At 36.0% G+C, this 20,562-nt stretch overlaps 2 protein-coding genes across 2 annotated transcripts; both read left to right on the forward strand.

The window, feature by feature from the left end:
* The first annotated feature begins 10,783 nt into the window (after nucleotides 1-10,783).
* On the forward strand, nucleotides 10,784-12,928 carry LOC128133492 (uncharacterized). Its single transcript, XM_052770959.1, has 7 exons — nucleotides 10,784-10,841; nucleotides 10,918-10,982; nucleotides 11,334-11,657; nucleotides 11,761-11,975; nucleotides 12,039-12,279; nucleotides 12,324-12,476; nucleotides 12,584-12,928. The coding sequence occupies exons 1-7, from the start codon at nucleotides 10,784-10,786 to the stop codon at nucleotides 12,926-12,928; spliced, it is 1,401 nt and encodes a 466-aa protein (XP_052626919.1).
* A 30-nt stretch (nucleotides 12,929-12,958) lies between these two features.
* On the forward strand, nucleotides 12,959-19,651 carry LOC128133493 (uncharacterized). Its single transcript, XM_052770960.1, has 3 exons — nucleotides 12,959-13,855; nucleotides 13,958-13,960; nucleotides 19,343-19,651. The coding sequence occupies exons 1-3, from the start codon at nucleotides 12,959-12,961 to the stop codon at nucleotides 19,649-19,651; spliced, it is 1,209 nt and encodes a 402-aa protein (XP_052626920.1).
* Nucleotides 19,652-20,562: the final 911 nt, after the last annotated feature.

A 20,562-nucleotide genomic window follows, 5' to 3' on the forward strand; every position in this document is an offset into this window, starting at 1 on the left:
TTATCTTATAAATGAAAAAATGTATAGTCGCTAACGAAATCGAAGACGAAGCCATGAAACCGTACCACACGGACGAAACTGTAGGCGTGTTATGACTTGTTATGACGAAACCAAAGGTGACTTGATGAAACCGCAAATGAGTCTCCCTCATTTTAGATTTGTATGTTTATTTTGTAAAAATTCCTAATTATTGATATTTTATCAAAACTCATTAATATATTAGGCTATACTTATATTAATTCGAAATCTAGAATTGTGGTCAAAAGGACAAGTATTTGAAGGGTGTATTTGGCATGGAGTTTTCGGAGGCATTTGGGAGCTTCTAGCTTTTAACTTTTGACAAAACGCTATAGTTTAAACAAAAAACTTCGTTTGGCAATACGAACGTTTAACTTTTAATTTAAACAAAACGCTTCAAATCTAAAAGTTACTTCATGTAGCGTTTAAAAAAATACTACTGAGTTTTTGAAATCAATTTCCATAATTACCCTTAAAAATATATTTATATATTTGTTTATTTTTAATCATTTGTCCTTTTATGTAATTTTATATATTTTAAAAGGTTCCAGCTACTTTTGCCAAACACTAATATAACAAATAAAAAATATAGTTTCCCGCTACCAACTACCCGCTACATGCTAAATGCTACCCGCTAACCGTTTTCAACTAACAACTACTTTTACCAAACATGTCCGATCCTTTTATCGGTTCTATTTCAAAAGGAAACAAAATTCCCGTAATTTGTACCTTTCATCGTACCATATACAATCCAAAATCTATAATTGTGGTCAAAAGGACGTGTACTTGAAGGATTTTGTTACAAAACTTGGACAAGGTACGTGGACTTTAAAAGGGCCACATAATTGAATTGAAATTAAATAGCCATGCTTAAATGCACATTAATTTAATTTAAAGAGTGAATTACAAATTTTCTCCTTATGGTTTGTCACAATTCACACTTTTGGTCATAATACTGGACATTATGATATGTTCGCATTTCTTACACCAATGGTCTATGACCGTTAAAACTAACATTTTGAAATGTCAGGATGATGTAACTTACATTTCCTGTACCAATGGTTGGTGGGTTGCAATATCTTTGTAAATGTTTATAACTACGGCTATTTACTCGAAAAACTTTAAATTATATGTATATCTTTATATATATATATATATATATATATATATATATATATATATATATATATAGTGACGGAGCTTGAACTTTTTTTTGGGGGGCCGAAAGTATAATAAATATGAAAATTGGAGAGAAGGAGGGTCAAAGCCAAATTTTATAGCTTTTGGACATAATATGTAAAACATTTAATACTTGAGGACCATTTATGACAAAAAAAAATAGGGGGGGCCACAGCCCCACCTGGTCCCAAAGAAGCTCGGTCCCTATATATATATATATATATATATATATATATATATATATATATATATATATATATATATATATATATATATATATATATATATATATATATATATATATATATATATATATATATATATATATATACCCAAATACTTAACAAGGTAAATTAGTATTTTTAAATGGATCTAACTAGAAACAATTAGGCTCATGGACTTCTAGTGTAAGAAACCACAAGGACCATCCATGTCCAAAATCCAATAACATGATCAAAAGTGTGAATATGGGCAAACTATAGGGAACAAATGTATAATTTACTCTATTTTAAATTATTAAAATGAATAATAAATTAAAGTCAAAATCGCATTTGATATTTTTTCGAATTTACAAATTTAGTCGTTTTTAATAGGATTGGTTATGGATATTTTTATCCCTTTCAAAATTAAAATAACTACCTTGTCCATATTTAATTTGTTTTGAAAAAAAAAAAAAACCGAAATGGACATCACTAGGGTTGGTTATGGATATTTTATCCCTTTCAAAATTAAAATAACTAACTTGTGTTCATGTTCATTTATTTATTCAACAAACGAACTTCCCGTCGAACGATTCACGAAAAGTTCGTTGAACTTTCGGTTTGTTTACAACCCTAAAAATGATTACTAATTTATCTAGATTTAAGTTTAATATTTATTATCAACCAAACACATGCGATTGGAATTTAATACAAGTCACACACAATATAAGAGAAGTTCCTTGTCTACTTTAATCGGAGACTTCAGCCTTCTTGACATCGGAGTTAAGTTTTGTGAAAGCAATACTGATGTTGAAAGAGTTCCTTATGTAAGTTTGGCGAGCGTGAACAAACCAAAATAGTTTACAAGTCACAATGGCGAGAGTGTTTCAATGTCGAAAAGCATTTTTGTTCATTCCAAGGGTTATCTGAAATCGGTTCCTTCTTAACGATCGAGTCGCCAACAAACTCCAACTGCTCCATTAGTTAAATCGGTTAGTTGCTATGTGATCTAAATTCTAAACTGTGACATCCCCTAATTTCTCGGCCAGAAAAGACCGATTTAATTTATGCTTTTTAAAATAAAATCAGAGAAATCTTTTTAAAAGATGTTGCGGAATTGGTCCCCAAACAACATATGATAAAAGTTTATCAAAATCCTTCATTAAGAAGGTATATATTTTCCATATATATCAAAACCTCGGGATGTCATGTTCCGATACAGATCAAAAGCATAAACAAGACATTATAAGCCTTTCAACAGTTATTTACTACTACTGGCCTATAATCCAAAAATCTCTCGTCGTCCTCCGACTATGCTCGGGGTCCACTACCTGTAATCATAAAACTGAGTGGGTCAGGCTTGGGAGCCTAGTGAGCATATAGGGTTTTCAACCCACAATAATATACTTATTAAGTTCACCAATCAACAATAACCCTGATTACCCATTCCCGTTGTCCTCACTTTACGTCCCTAAACACCTATCACAAGGTGCCTAGCCTAAGGATTATCATCGGGATGGACACTACTGCTAAGGGGTTTCCTCAGCCATACATGTCCTTAAGGCAACCATGAGGGGGATGGATTACGACAATGAACATTTAATTCATCAACACCTACAAGTTGCGAACCTGCTAGTGTTCCACTGGACTATCTAGAAAGTCCGTGGTCGTTATCTATACTCCGCTAGATGACTACAACAACAACAACAACAACATCGACATCGAGCCCTCTCACCTTTTTAACACACATCAACTATTTCATCTACCCATGTTCTACCCAACATATTTTGTAGATAAAAAGCATATACACTTTAAAACTTGTATAAAACATCAATTCAACAGTCACCTCAAATAAACAATTAACATATTTACACATAACACGTATTTCAAGGTAAATACTTCATATATATGTGTAAATTGAAAGTAACTACACACTCACATATTTTGATGAAAATCGGGCAGCAATTCGTTTCCTAAAACAATCGTTTCTAATAAAACCGGGAGTTTTATTGAGAAACCGGGCTCTGCAAAAGTCGGGCTTCGAAACCGAAAAGATAAATTTTCCGGGCTTCACGGGCACTTCGTGGAGTATTCCGGGCTTTACAATCGATACCGGGGCTTTGCAGGATGTTAAGATGAAGAAAATATGAAGAAAGGGGCTAAATGTAGCAATTTCTTAAAAATATCCAAGAAGGCTCGCAACCTTCTATTTATAGGGTGAAGCTTCTGATCCAAGGGCTGAGAAGCTTCTGATCCGACGGCTGAGAGGGTTCGCAGGCGAAGGCTCGCACGAGGCTGCGCATGGCTCGCACCTGCGAGGGCTCGCTGGCAGCTTCTAAGTGGACCGGAGTCTATTGGTGCACCTGTGAGGCTCGGAGCTAGGCTATGCGAGGCTCGGAGCTAGGCTATGCAAGGCTCGGAACACGCGGCAGGCATTGCGAGGCTCGGACGGAGAGTTGGCTGCTTCAGATTGGGGCCTCCTCCTCGGTCGAATCAGGATCTGACACGTGGCTTCGCATGACTCAGCAGCTTCGGTGACTCAGCAGCCTGGTGACTCAGCAGGACACGTGGCGCATGCGAGGCGAGGGTGACGTGGCAAAGTGTGACTATGCGAATTTTCTCGATTTTCGCGCCAAAACTTCTAAAATCCATAACTTTCGCATACGAGCTCCGTTTTTGACGTTCTTTATATGCACGCGTAGCTAAAATTACGCTCTACAACTTCCGTTTAGACTTCGTCGGCTAATTTTGAATTTAAATTTTATATTATTATTTTTAACAGACCGGGACAGGAAATCCGTTAAAAATTCATAACTTCTTCATCCGACGTCCGTTTTCGTCAGACTTTTTACCGTTATGCTCCTAGTGATGAGACCTTCAATTCTCGTTTAGGTTGTGTCAGCTAAAAATCGCTCGATCTGAAATTCGAGTTTTTAGCTGTCTACTGCTAAGCTGAAGCTTCGAAAAATCATAACTTCCTCATACGAAGTCAGATTTGGGCGTTCTTTTTATCGAACTTCTCGGTTTAACGAATAATACAACTTTTGTTTAGATTACTAAGGCTAAAAAGTAGTTTATCGAAAACTCACCTTTTACGACATTCAGCACCGTGCCGGTTTTGTCGCGAAACTTCGACAGGTCATAACTTCTTCGTTATAACTCGGATTTTGGTATTCTTTATATCCCCGAAATCCTTGTTTCAACCACTACAACTTTATGTAAAGATATCGGGCTTATCTCACACTTGAATTTTGACGCTTATTTTAATTCTTAATTAATTAAGCCCTAATAATTAAGCATAAAATACATAATTCACATAATATTCACATAATTCCTTTTCATTTCTTCAAAATGAGTTACAAAGGTTAACCTAGACTATCAAATCAATATAAATGCCTAGGCTAGAAACACGAGTGTTACAATTCTCTCCCCCTTAGGATGATTCTGTCCCCGGAATCACATATCACCAAACAACTGCGGGTAGCGACTCATCATGTCACTCTCCGTTTCCCAAGTGAGATTTGGTCCATTCGTATGTTTCCAGCGTACAAGAACTAAATCGACCATCTTGCGTCGTAACTTCATAGTCTTACGGTCAACAACTGTGACATCCCCTAATTTCTTGGCCAGAAAAGACTGATTTAATTTATTCTTTTGAAAATAAAATCAGAGAAATCTTTTTAAAAGATGTTGCGGAATTGGTCCCCAAAAAACATATGATAAAAGTTTATCAAAATCCTTCATTAAGAAGGTATATATTTTCCATATATATCAAAACCTCTTGTTTTCATCCAACCTTAACTCAGAAATCGGAATTATGTCGGGCACATCTCCCGTGAACTTTCTCAAATAACACACATGAAAGGTGTTATGAATACCCTCTAGTTCTTCCGGTAACTCTAGCTTGTAAGTTTGATTCCCGATCCTCTGAAGAACTTTAAATGGTCCAATAAACCTTGGACTCAACTTCCCTCTTTTACCAAATCTTATAAGTCCCTTCCACGGCGAGACTTTAATTAAAACCGAATCTCCAACATCGAAGGATATCGGTTGTCTTTTCTTGTCAGCATAACTCTTTTGTCGATCTTGAGTAGCTAACATCCTTTCCCTTATCACTTTCAACTTTTCAGCAGTCTCATGGACTATTTCAGGTCCCATAAACTGCTTTTCCCCAGCTTCCAGCCAACATGATGGCGTTCGACACTTTTCCCCATACAAGGCGTGATAAGGTGCCATCTTGATGCTTGAGTGGAAACTATTTTTATAGGATAATTCTACTAAAGGTAAGTGTTCATCCCAGTTACCTTGGGATTCTAGGGTACATGCTCTCAGCATATCCTCCAATGTTTGAATCGTTCGCTCGCTCTGACCATCGGTTTGCGGATGTTAAGTTGTACTCAAACACAACTTGGTACCCAATTCCTCTTGTAGACTCCTCCAAAATCTCGAGGTAAAACGGCTATCACGATCGGACACAATCGTTAACGGAACACTGTGAAGCCTCACAATTTCCTTCACGTAAGAATTCGCAAGTTTATCCATAGACCATTTCTTTTTGGCTGCTATGAAATGCGCACTCTTAGTGAAGCGATCAACGACCACCCAAATCATGTCGTGACCGTTCCTTGTTCTGGGCAGTTTAGTCACAAAATTCATGGTGATGTCTTCCCATTTACCCATGGGTATGGGTAAAGGTTCTAAACTCCCATACGGTTTCTGATGTTGTGCCTTAACCCTAGCACAAGTTACACACTCGGCCACATACTTAGCAACATCGAGCTTCATCTTCGGCCACCAATAATAGGGTTTTAAATCCCTATACATTTTTGTACTTCCGGGATGAATCGAGTACATGGTCTTGTGAGCTTCTTCCATCAGAAGATCTCTTACTTTGCCCGTCTTAGGTACCCAAATTCTATCTTGGAATACCTTCAACCCTTGGTTGTTTGTACCGAACACTAACGTTTTGCCCAAACGTTCTTCCTTTCGGTCACTTTTCTGTAAAGCTTCCTCTTGAGCTTTCTTTATACTTTCCACAATTGTCGAGACAACTTCAATTCTCAACGCTCTTGGCCTTTTCTTTTCAAGGTTTACCTTCCGACTGAGAGCATCAGCAACAACATTTGCTTTACCAGGGTGGTAAAGTATCTCACAGTCATAGTCCTTGAGTAACTCTAGCCAGCGTCGTTGCCTCATGTTCAATTCCTTCTGATTAAAGAGATATTGGAGACTCTTATGATCAGTGAAAAGTTTACACTTTGTGCCATAAAGATAATGCCTCCATATCTTTAAGGCAAATACTACCGCTGCCAACTCCAGATCATGAGTGGGGTAGTTCTTTTCATGCTCCTTCAATTGCCTCGATGCATACACGATCACTTTATCCCTTTGGGTCATAATACAACCTAACCCAACTCCAGATGCATTGCTATAAACTGCGAAGTCATCAACTCCTTCAGGCAATGAAAGAATCGGTGCTTCACACAATCTCTTCTTCAACTTCTCAAAGGCTTCCTTATGCTTCTCATTCCAAGCATAAGTGGCTCCTTTGTGGGTCAAAGTTGTTAATGGAGTAGCAATCGAAGAAAAGCCTCTGATAAACCTTCGGTAATATCCTGCTAATCCTAAAAAGCTTCGAATCTCCGTAGGACTTTTTGGTTGTTCCCACTTCATTACAACTTCAATCTTTGTTGGGTCGACCATTATTCCTTCTTGGTTAACCACATGACCTAAAAATTGGACTTCTTGAATCCAAAATTCACACTTGGAGAACTTTGCATACAGATTCTCCTTTTTCAGGACTTCTAGCACTTCACGTAGATGCTTTTCATGTTCCTGCTTGCTTTTCGAATAAATCAAGATATCGTCTATGAATACTATCACAGATTTATCTAAGAATGGTTTACAAACCCTATTCATCAAATCCATGAAAGCTGCTGGGGCATTGGTTAGTCCGAACGACATAACCAAAAAATCATAGTGTCCATATCTCGTTCTAAAAGCATTCTTTTCGATATCCTGCTCTCTCACCTTTAGTTGATGATATCCCGTCCTAAGATCGATCTTCAAGAAATAGCTCGAACCCTGCAACTGGTCGAACAAGTCATCGATCCTTGGCAACGGGTACTTGTTCTTTATCATCACTTTGTTCAGCTCTCTGTAATCGATGCACATTCTCATGCTTCCGTCTTTCTTCTTTACAAATAACACAGGGTGATGAACTAGGTCAAATGAAACCTTTGTCCATTAACTCCTGAGGTTGTGTCATAAGTTCTTTCATTTCGGTTGGCGCTAATCGATAAGGTGCTTTTGCTATCGGCGTCGTTCCTGGTAACAAGTCGATACGAAATTCTATTTGTCGATCAGGGGGCAATCCGGGAAGATCTTCGGGAAATTCCGGATAATCACACACCACCGGAATATTCTGCACCTCCTTCTTTTCCATCTTGGCATCGATCACGAATGCTAGATATGATGTACATCCCTTGGCCAAACACTTGATGGCTTTCATTAGGGAAATGATTCCAGAATTTACTCTGCGTTTGTCTCCATACACCATAAACGACTTTTTCCCTGACGGGTTTACTTTTACTATCTTCTTTCTACATAGTATTTCTGCATCGTTGGCGCTAAGTTAATCCATTCCTAAAACTATGTCGAATCCATTTAACTCGATAGGCAATAATTCCTCTTGGAACTTATTCCCATCCAAGTCAATGAGGATGTTTTTCATACGATGGCTAACAGGTAAAAACTTGCCACTAGCAATCTCGACTAATAAGGCATTAACTAGCCTATCTACAGACAAAGCTAGTTTTATACCAAATTCATGCGATATAAAGGAGTAATTGGCTCCAGAATCAAACAAAATTTGGGCAGGCAATTCGTTTACGAGAAAGGTACCTGAAGCGACATCGACTTCTTCTTTCGCAACTTCGAGTGTCATCTGAAAGGCTCTCGCCTTCGGCTTTGGTGGTAGATGGGGTTTTGTTGCGTCCTTCTTCTTCGGGCAGTCCCTCAAAATATGCCCTTCTTCATTGCATCCAAAACATACGTTCTTATTGAAGGTGCATTCATTGGCATAATGCCCTGGCTTTCCACATTTGTAACAAGTGACTTCCACGCTGCACTTCCCAGCATGTTTCTTCTTACACTTGTCACACCACTTGGCTTTGCTTCCTCCTCCAAATTTTCTCGAACCAGTCTTCGAGAATTTGTGCTTTTTATTGGAACCTGAAGTTCCTTCAAACTTTCTCTTCTCGCCAATTTCAACCTTGCTGGTAGCTCTCCCTTTTATCATATCTTCAACAGACTTGGCAGCCCAGATAGCTGCCTCCAAAGTAACTGCCTGATGTACTGGCACCGCGTACTCCCATGGAAGTCTCTTTGCGTACCTGTCAATTTTTGCCAACTCATCTGGGACAATACGCAAAGCAAACTCCGTTTTGTCTGTGAAGTTATTCGTATATTCATCAACGGTCATACTCCCCTTCTGCAACGTTAGAAATTGGTTTTCTAACTCAAGTACGTTTTGGGACGAGCAGTACTCGCGCTTGAAGTGCACTAAGAACTCTGCCCAAGTTAATTGTAGTGGCTCATTAGGGCTTAGGGTTTTCCCCAAAGTGCTCCACCAACGAGCAGCACTACCCCTGAACTGACGTACTGCAAAGGTAGTTTGTAACTTGCCTTGGCAATCACAAGTCATGAAAGCCAACTCCATTTCCGAGATCCAGTCCATTACTCCGACAGGATCTTCTTTCCATTGAAGGTCGATGTCTTGCAAGTCATAAAGTCCTTATACTTGCACCCATTTCTCTCCATTCTACCCTTGTGGTTATTCCTCCCAACCACAAGCGGTTCACTATGACCAACCGATCTACTGTTGTTCCCTTCTTCAGATCGATCGTCATTTAGCTCACGTCGTTCAACAGGAACTGAAGGTTCATCCCTGTCGTTCAGCAACATTTGCCTCAATTCCTCCCTCTGTTCAGCCAACATGGTCTGAATCATAGTTCGTACTCCAGCCATGGTGATGGGTTCGGGTGCAGCTCCTACAATATGCACGTGTTCCACCACTTGGGGTTGAGGTTGTTGGTTTCTGTTTGCATTTCCAGCTCCACTCTGAGTTCTTGCCATTTCAATCTATATACCGAATAAGGCAAATTTAGGTCTTTATCCTTGTTAGACATTTCAATTCCCTTATCCCTCCGAAACGTTTACATGTTAGTTCTAATCTCGTATTTCATACGCTTAGAATCCTACACACATAAGGTTTCCAGATCCGGTCGGCAACAGACCATAGATCCGAACAAATAATGGCACACATGGCAAACACATAGCATTTAGCACATAAGGGCATTTTAGGCATCTTCCCTAAAATAAACTAGTGTTCGTGTCTAAAATATGGTAGACACTCATCTCACAATCATCACTTAGCATTCTAAGTTCAAGTCTAGAAATTCTACAATTTCTTAGTTCGCTTAAACTAATGCTCTGATACCAACTGTGACATCCCCTAATTTCTCGGCCAGAAAAGACCGATTTAATTTATGCTTTTTAAAATAAAATCAGAGAAATCTTTTTAAAAGATGTTGCGGAATTGGTCCCCAAACAACATATGATAAAAGTTTATCAAAATCCTTCATTAAGAAGGTATATATTTTCCATATATATCAAAACCTCGGGATGTCATGTTCCGATACAGATCAAAAGCATAAACAAGACATTATAAGCCTTTCAACAGTTATTTACAACTATTGGCCTATAATCCAAAAATCTCTCGTCGTCCTCCGACTATGCTCGGGGTCCACTACCTGTAATCATAAAACTGAGTGGGTCAGGCTTGGGAGCCTGGTGAGCATATAGGGTTTTCAACCCACAATAATATACTTATTAAGTTCACCAATCAACAGGGGCGGTCCTAGCTAGGTGCCCGGTGTGGCACCGGCAACACCTAGCTTCCGCGCACGTAGTAGAAAAAATTTCATTTTTTTTAAATTTTCACCTATTGTGCCACTACGTAAAAAAATCGTGCAACTATTAAAAAAATTGTATAACTACATAAAAAAAATTGTCACTCTATCGGGAAGTACCAAACGAAAAAAAAATAATAACGAGCCCACAATCCAATGTTTTAATCGATTATTGTCTAATAGTCCAATTGCCCAAAGCCCAAAATAAAACTTAAGTGGATAAATTAGCAATTGGGCTAATTGCTTGTAAAAAAGATAGCCCATCCTAATTATTTGAGTTTCTAATTGATGATCGGTACAAGAAAAAAAAAAAAGAATGATTACACAGCAACTTAAACGATCGTCCAGACGTCGACTCGACTTCTTGGCGCTTGCGGCTTGCCTACAAGGCTCCAAAATTCAATCGATTGCCTAATGCCGATCGCCCCTGGATGGCTTCTATATTCTATCGAGTACTTCTGTCTTCTTGATCGTGAATCACAGCCCAAAATCGATTTTGTTGTTTGATCGATTTTAATCCTTGAATCTTGATCGATTTCTTGAAGCAGGTTGCAACAATGGTATCGATCAACTTCTGTCTAATTGTCTTCTTTCAATTTCTACAATGAAGCAAGTAAGTTTTACCAATTACCATTTACCAATTCATTTAGATATTTGAAATTGATATGTTTTTTAAAGTTATTGATTGACTTGGGTGAAATTGATTTGTTTTGTTGAAGTTATATTGTTTGATTAGGTTATATTCATATATTGCTATGTTTTTTTTATTGAATTGATTGTTTGATTAGGTGAAATTCATATGTTTTTTATTGAATTGATTGTTTGATTAGGTGAAAGCAACTTGTTTTATTGAAGTCATTGTTTGATTAGGTGTAATTGTTATGTTTTTATTGAATTTTTGTTTGATTAGGTGAAAGCAACTTGTTTTATTGTTTGATTAGGTGTAATTGTTATATTTTTGTAGGTTAAACTAAGTGGTTTTTTTACCAAAAGACAAAGACCTAATCCTAATGAAAGTGGTGAAGACTGTTCCCAAATACCAATCACCAATCAATCAATTCCTTCCGTTTCTAATCCTAATGCAACTCCACAAACACCAATCACCAATCATTCAATCCCTTCGGTTTCTAATCCAACTCCACAAACACCATGTTCTAACCAACCTAATGATAACGTTGACTTGAAAGATCTTCCAAAGGACCCGGCGGATAGGCCATTGATTACAAGTTACAATTCAAATATAAGAGATGATGTAAGAAGAGCATATTTGCTTCAAGGGCCGTGTCAAGTAAGGGCACATAAGTTTCCTAAAAAAAATAGGTGATAGATTTAGAAGATTCGTTCCTTCATGGTTTAATGGCTTTGATTGGTTGGAATATAGTATGAAAAAGAATTGTGCATATTGTTTATATTGTTATTTGTGTGGCGACCTCATGGGACAAAAAGGAGGGAGAGATGCATTTGTTTCCCAAGGTTTTGATACTTGGAATAAAAAAGATGCATTTTGGACTCATGTGGGTGGTGTTGATAGTTTTCACCACAAAGCAAGAGAAAAGTGTGAGTTTTTAATGAGGGAAAAACAAGCAATTAATGTAGTCTTGAGGAGGCAAACCGAAGTGGAGGACAATAAATATAAAGCTTGATTACGTGTTTCTATTATTGTTGTTAGACTTTTATTAAAAACCGGTTTACCGTTTCGTGGTCATGACAAGTCGGTTAACTCGGAAAATAGAGGGCTTTACATTGAAGTGTTAAAAGCCATTCGAGAAACTAGTGAAGAGATTTTCAACAATACTTTAGAAAATGCTCCTAAAAACAATCAACTAATTTCCCCTAAAATTCAAAAAGAACTTGTGCAATGTTTTGCACAAGAAGTACTTTTGAGTATTCGTGAAGAGATTGGTCAAGATGTTTTTGCTTTACTATTGATGAATCTAGTGATGTTTCAAAAAAGGAACAAATGGCTATTGTTTTGCGTTATGTCGATAGTCTTGGATTTGTGAAAGAAAGATTCATAGGAATAGTGCACGTGAAGGATACATCTTCTTTGACCCTCAAAAACGCCATAAATGAAGTACTTACAAGTAATAAGTTGAGTTTTAGTCAGGTAATTTATTCTTTACTTTTTTTATTTCAATTTAATTATATATATATATATATATATATATATATATATATATATATATATATATTAATTGTTTTAAATTTTAATAGATAAGAGGACAAGGTTACGATGGGGCTAGCAATATGCGAGGGGAATTCAATGGTTTGAAAGCTTTGATATTACAAGAGAATGACACGGCTTTTTATGTACATTGCTTTGCACACCAACTTCAACTAGTAGTTGTGGCTGTAGCAAAGAAGCATGATGGTGTTAGTGACTTTTTTGAGCAAATTTCGTTGGTGGTTAATGTTGTTTGTGCCTCGTGTAAAAGAAAAGACTTACTACGAGAGAAAGCAAGAGAAAGGGTGCAAAAAGGCTTGTGTAGTGGTGATCTTGAAACAGGAAGAGGGTTAAATCAAGAGACTACACTTGTTCGAGCGGGAGAAACAAGATAGGGTTCACATTTCAACACACTCACAAGTTTGATGAAGTTGTTTGCGGATGTTCTTGTAGTTTTAGATTTTGTGAAAGAGGAGGGAGGGTCATTGGCAAACCATCAACAATCATCTGGAATCTTAGCATATTTTAAATCATATGAGTTCGTGTTTTACTTACATATGATGTATGACATTTTACACCTCACGGGTACATTGTCAAAGCAACTTCAAAGAAAAGATCTAGACATTTTGGAAGCGGCTTCGATGGTTAGAGGGACAATGGAGGCATTGCAGTCTTTTAGAAACATAGGGTTTACTAGCATTTTGCCAAAAGTATTCTCTTTTTGTCAAACACACGAAATTGAAACTTTAGATATGGAAGAGTTGTATATTGGTGAGAGAAATCGTAGGACTACAAAGACTAATAGGTTTCATTTTGAGGTTGAAATCTTCAACACGGTGGTAGATATGCAACTTACAGAATATCGGGATTGGTTTAGTGAAACAAGAACCCAATTACTAGAATACATGGGTGCTTTGAGCCCTTGTGATTCATTTGCACAATTTGACAAATCAAAGTTATTGAAGTTGGGTAAGTTATACAAGTATGACTTTGATGATTCAGATATGATAGACCTTGAAGGGCAACTTGAGATATTTTATCACTCTTGCATCAAAGATGAGCGTTTCACTAGTTTGAAAGGAATTTCCGACCTTTCTCGTTTGATGGTTAGTACAGGGAAGAATCGGTCTTATCCTTTGGTTTATAAGCTTTTAAAGTTGGCTTTGATATTACCCGTAGCGACCGCAAGTGTAGAAAGATGTTTTTCAAAGTTGAAGCTCTTGAAGACAGACTTGCGTAACAAAATTGGCGATGAATTTTTGAACGACGCATTGCTTTGTAATGTCGAGACGAAAGCACTTACGAAAGTTGAGGATGAAAAAGTAATGGAGCAGTTTCAAAAGATGTCTGCACGAAGAGGACAAATTTAAATTATAATAGATAGTTGTTATATAATGTTTAACCATAATTTTTTTTTGTATTAGATGGTTTATATTATGTTTGACCGGATTTTTTTTAACGTTCTATATTATGTTTGACCAGAAAAAAAATTTGTGCAACCCCTACTACTAATTCCTGCGTCCGCCCCTACCAATCAACAATAACTCTGATTACCCATTCCCGTTGTCCTCACTTTACGTCCCTAAACACCTATCACAAGGGACCTAGCCTAAGGATTATCATCGGGATGGACACTACTGCTAAGGGGTTTCCTCAGCTATACATGTCCTTAAGGCAACCATGAGAGGGATGGAGTACGACAATGAATATTTAATTCATCAACACCTACAAGTTGCGAACCTGCTAGTGTTCCACTGGACTACCTAGAAAGTCTGTGGTCGTCATCTATACTCCGCTAGATGACTACAACAACAACAACAACAACAACATCGACATCGAGGCCTCTCACCTTTTTAACACACATCAACTATTTCATCTACTACCCATGTTCTACCCAACAAATTTTGTAGATAAAAAGCATATACAGTTTAAAACTTGTATAAAACATCAATTTAACAGTCACCTCAAATAAACAATTAACATATTTACACATAACACGTATTTCAAGGTAAATACTTCATATCTATGTGTAAATTGAAAGTAACTACACACTCACATATTTTGATGAAAATCGGGCAGCAATTCGTTTCTTAAAACGATCGTTTCTAATAAAACAGAGAGTTTTATTGAGTAACCGGGCTCTGCAAAAGTCGGGCTTCGAAACCGAAAAGATAAATTTTCCGGGCTTCACTGGCACTTCGTGGAGTATTCCGGGCATTACAATCGATATCGGGGCTTTGCGGGATGTTAAGATGAAGAAAATATGAATAAAGGGGCTAAATGTGGCAATTTCTTAAAAATATCCGAGAAGGGTCGCAGCCTTCTATTTATAGGGTGAAGCTTCTGATCCAAGGGCTGAGAAGCTTCTGATCCGACGGCTGAGAGGGTTCGCAGGTGAAGGCTCGCACGAGGCTGCGCATGGCTCGCACATGGCTCACACCTGCGAGGGCTCGCTGGCAGCTTCTAAGTGGACTGGAGTCTATTGGTGCACCTGTGAGGTTCGGAGCTAGGCTATGCGAGGCTCGGAACACGCGGCAGGCATTGCGAGGCTCGGACGGAGAGCTGGCTGCTTCGGATTGGGCCTCCTCCTCGGTCGAATCAGGATCCGAAACGTGGCTTCGCATGACTCAGCAGCTTCGGTGACTCAGCAGCCTGGTGACTCAGCAGGACACGTGGCGCATGTGAGGCGAGGGTGACGTGGCAAAGTGTGACTATACGAATTTTCTCGATTTTCGCGCCAAAACTTCTAAAATCCATAACTTTCGCATACGAGCTCCGTTTTTGACGTTCTTTATATGCACGCGTAGCTAAAATTACGCTCTACAACTTCCGTTTAGACTTCGTCGGCTAATTTTGAATTTAAATTTTATATTATTATTTTTAACAGACCGGGACAGGAAATCCGTTAAAAATTCATAACTTCTTTATCCGACGTCCGTTTTCGTCAGACTTTTTACCGTTATGCTCCTAATGACGAGACCTTCAGTTCTCGTTTATGTTGTGTCGGCTAAAAATCGCTCGATCTAAAATTCGAGTTTTTAGCTGTCTACTGCTAAGCTGAAACTTCGAAAAATCATAACTTCCTCATACGAAGTCAGATTTGGGCGTTCTTTTTATCCAACTTCTCGGTTTAACGAATACTACGACTTTTGTTTAGATTACTAAGGCTAAAAAGTAGTTTATCGAAAACTCACTTTTTACGACATTCAGCATAGTGCCGGTTTTGTCGCGAAACTTCGACATGTCATAACTTCTTCGTTATAACTCGGATTTTGGTATTCTTTATATCCCCGAAATCCTTGTTTTGACCACTACAACTTTATGTAAAGATATCGGACTTATCTCACACTTTAATTTTGACGCTTATTTTAATTCTTAATTAATTAAGCCCTAATAATTAAGCATAAAACACATAATTCAAATAATATTCACATAATTCCTTTTCATTTCTTCAAAATGAGTTACAAAGGTTAACCTAGACTATCAACTCAATATAAATGTCTAGGCTAGAAACACGAGTGTTACATAAACAATGCTCATTGTTCATACATTCCCAATGAGGTACCCTCGCTATAAAATAGAGGTATGTTTTATGGCTCTCACCAGTGACTTCTGCCCTTATGGTCATCATTTTCATTTTTTCCATTCTCTCACCGATGAAGAGATGCTTATAGGCATGAATCCATGCTGATTATTTGAGGTTATGTAAATTAAAGGTTTGTCTTCTTCGATCTTTTAATTTCATGGAATCTAAAATAAGTAATCATGTAGAGTAATTAAGTATATACCCTAGAAATTGATGATTATACAATTCCCTTTTCGAGATTCTAGCCATTCTTATGTACTAATTTTTTACAAGTTAAGATGATCTTATGTTAAGGTTACAATTCTCGACAAGGTTCTTCTAATTTATTTAAGCAATCTAAAAGTAAAATCCGATTCAAATTAGGATAAAAAAGCATTTCAATCGATGATTGATTTTTAGTTTGAATCTTATTGCTATTGTAAAGTAGGGTGGTTTTTTATATTTTTTATTTTTTTATATTTTACTTTTATGTATGTTAAGAGATGAAAAGTAGGGATGGTAGTGATTCTTGTGTGTGTGCGTGTGGAGAGAGAGAGAGAGAGAGAGAGAGAGAGAGAGAGAGAGAGAGAGAGAGAGAGAGAGAGAGAGAGAGAGGTGGGTCCCAAATTTATTATTAATAAACCTTTAAATTAAATAAAAAACATATTTTATTATTTTTAATTTTTTGAGAGACCAAAAACCACAAATAAACTTACTCAAAAAGAAGATCAATCCAAGAGTTTAGACATTTGGACCATTTTCCTACTTGTGTTTAATTTAAACCATATTATAATATAAAATCAATTAAAACTAATATTTTAACGGTCTCTAACCATGGTTTACATGCATAGGTGACTACAATTTTATATATATATATATATATATATATATAACTTGATCATGTTTAATTATTTTCAATATATTGATTTGAAACTCTTATCTTTTCAATTTTCAACCTTGTTTAACTTATTAAATATAAAATATTGTCGTTAATATGGTAGATTATTTGAATTATTAATATAACCGAAGTGTTTTGATACAAAATATAAGTTTGTTTTTCACAAAAACCGGCAACAGAAGTCTTTAAAAGTGAGAAGTTTAATTTTAGTTTGTAACAAAACCAAACCATCATGGATCCATTTATAGAGGTTAGAATGAAATTAAAAACACAACCAAAGTGTGTTTAGAATGATAACCGTTAAAGCTTTTGAACCCACTTGGTTTTGGGGTGTTGATGAAGATAGCAAAAATCAAAGATTATGATTTCTCTATATGTATCCACCATCAAGAGTAAGGAACTTGGAATACTATTTCTTTCTTGTATAAAGTACTTCTTAAGCCTTTAAGTGCTTAACTCAAATAAGCACTAAAGGAGAAGCACTTTAAGCCAGCAAAGACTTGAATGATCTTCAAAAGAAAGCAAGAGAAGTAGCTCCGTGCTACTTACGATTTTTGGTGAAGAATAAGAGGAAGAAGAGAGTGTTCACACACACAAAAATACAAGACTTATGCATCTCTTATATAGTCCATTCAAAGTAAGGCATTTGGATTAAAATACTCTAAAGTATTTCTAGCCTTTAGGAGCATGAGAGACAAAGCATGGATGTTGACAAGCAACCCCCATATTTTAATATTTTTTTCATACCTCTTGAAAAGAGGAGGATTCTTTAATTTTTATAAACTCTAAGTCTATAAAATATAAACTTTGTCTGCAAGTAAAAGACAAAAGAATCCAACTAGTCCAAAAGTTAGTGTAAGACTTATTAATTCATACAATATGAAATAATAACTATTTATACTTTCTTATAATTGTTATTTTCACAAAATAATAATTATTCCCTAATTAAGTACATAAATTAATATTATTTATTAATAATCATATTAATAATAAATATACAAAATATGTCTACTTGATAAATGTGTGACCCTATAGGATCATATATTATTAACAATGTCACTCAATAATGATTCTTGGGCATATAGATTCAACAATAATATACTTTGTTTTTTTAGTTTAAATATTATATTAAATACAATGTATATATTCGACAGTTAAATTATCAATATAATATATTTGTCTTGTTAACTTATGATAGTAGATTTAAAACTTAAACTAAAATCTCAAATAGATTTAAAAAATGATCATATTTTTAAAATAGTTAATATGTTTACACGCATCAAATACAAACATCAATTGAATTGTCAAGTTAACTAAAATAATATTTCAAATCCATTTTTTAATTTAATTAACAATAATAGTTAAAAATTAACATAAATTTATGTGTATCTTTATCTATCATCGAAATTAAAAGGTGGTCACATAAGTTGTTAGGTTTTCATTCAAAATTAGTTTCAAAAACTCAAGATTTAGCAACAGAAGACTTTAATATTTTGAACAACATAAACTAATTTAAACCCACCAAGGATCTTCTTGCAAAGATCGGAAAGAAAACTTTTGTAGTTCTTTGGATCCTCAATGGGAGGCTTAAATGTTGATGTGGAATGTAAAGTAGAACTTCACCTTAGATGGAGAAACCAACCAGAACTAGAATTGAAGATGATGATAGTCAAAACTCTTAAGCTTTAAGCCGCACCCAAGTATTACTTAGAAAGAGCAAAACAAGTAAACTCTAATACTTTCAAAGAGAAAAATAAGAGAGCATGAGGAGGATGCGATTTCACTAGCATGCATGAATGAGATAGTGAAAGCCTTATTTTAGTAAATTCAATACCCACATTTCCTTAACCTCTTAAGCACTCCATGCACCTAAAACCTATGTGTCCCCCATGAATTTAATCCAGACCTTTCTTCTGATTAAACAAATCAAAATACCACCCTTATTATTCCTTTACTAGCCCATGAAATTTGCATTAAAAAAGAAGACAAAAGTTTATAAAACTTGCAATCTCTTTTATAAATTATAAACATTAACTTTTAGCTAAAAGACAAAAGTCTTTCTAGTCCAATATTTTGTACGTGACTTAATAAATCATACATTATTATATATTATGTTACTTGCAATTGGAAGTTATTATTTCTATGAAATATATAATTCTAAATTTATTATAAGAGTTCATGTGTAAGAACCGAGATTTTTGGGATATTTATGAAGTCGATTGTCATTTTGATGTCAAGGGAATTTTAGTCCTTTTGATGATATTTGGATTTGTAGAATGTTATTAGATATGTTATATTCGTTTATCTTATTTTTTATAAGTTATATGAATGTGATATTTTGATTAGAATGGAATGGAAATGATAAATGCAAGTTTGGAATTGAATGACTTTGATAAAGTAAAGGGAAGGCTAATTCTAGCCTCACCACGGTGTAGTGAGATGCTTGTTGCAACATGGTGGCGAGATGGTGATTTAGGTGGATCCTCCATCGTAAGTCGTGGGCAACGTACTTTTCTCCACGATGCGGTATATGGTTACCACAACATGGTGATCAAAGTAGGTTGCCATGGATATTGGTCACCATGCCATGGCACAAGGGAGACCATAAATTTATTTCATCCACCGCGGTTTATTAAGGTCTTCACCATGATGTAGTTTTAAACAAAAATAAATCTGAGTTTAGGGCTCATTAGTTAATGGACGATCACTATCTCCTTGAGACATTACCTTCGACGATCTTGAGGTTGAATATGCATCAAGTGGGGATTTAGCTTGTTATAGGCAAGGTGTGTGTGTTTCAAACTCTTAAGGTAGTTTTCTTCTTCATTTTCAAGATTTTTGTAGCTTTAATGATGGTTTGTGAGTTTGTGGTTAGTACGCAAGATTTATCCAATCAAACTTGTTGTTAATGTATGATTAAGTGTTTAGAATCTTAATCCATGGTTTTACGGAGTTTTGGCGGTTGAAATTCATGCTTTGATTCTAGGGTTTGAAACCTAGAAATGGAAAATATTGAAGAGGTGTTTATGTAGTATAATCTAGTTATATTAAGTGTTTATTAGCTTTATTGGAGTAGTTTGTCAAGTAATTGGACAAGAGATTGTCACGTTGGGGTTTTACCCAAAATATGAGTTTTTGGGTTAAAATCTCTAATGATGTCTTAATGGATTAAGATATGTATCAAGGGGCTTAATGTATGTAAATGCCATTGGTTGTGGCAAGGAAGGAATTAGAGCCCATCAAGAGAAGCTTTGGAGAAGTTGGAAGTAGGTTGTTATTCCACTACAAGAAGTGAGTTATGACATCTTTGTAGATTATGATTATGAGAAGTAGATCGTGTTAAAGTATGTGAATATTGATAGGTTTTATAGGTTACAAAATTCATGTGGCGGAAAATAACTTAAATCTTAAGTTCACATGCAACGTAATTAGATATATGTTTTAACTACTGAATGCTATAATCTATTGAACATCAAAGAACCCTATAGAAACCCTAGGATTATCGAAAATCATAAGAGAGTTAGGGTTTACATACCTTTTGTTTATTTTTGTAAATAACCAATGAA

This window comes from Lactuca sativa, chromosome 4 (assembly GCF_002870075.4).
Source record: "Lactuca sativa cultivar Salinas chromosome 4, Lsat_Salinas_v11, whole genome shotgun sequence".
NCBI classification, from domain to species: domain Eukaryota; kingdom Viridiplantae; phylum Streptophyta; class Magnoliopsida; order Asterales; family Asteraceae; genus Lactuca; species Lactuca sativa.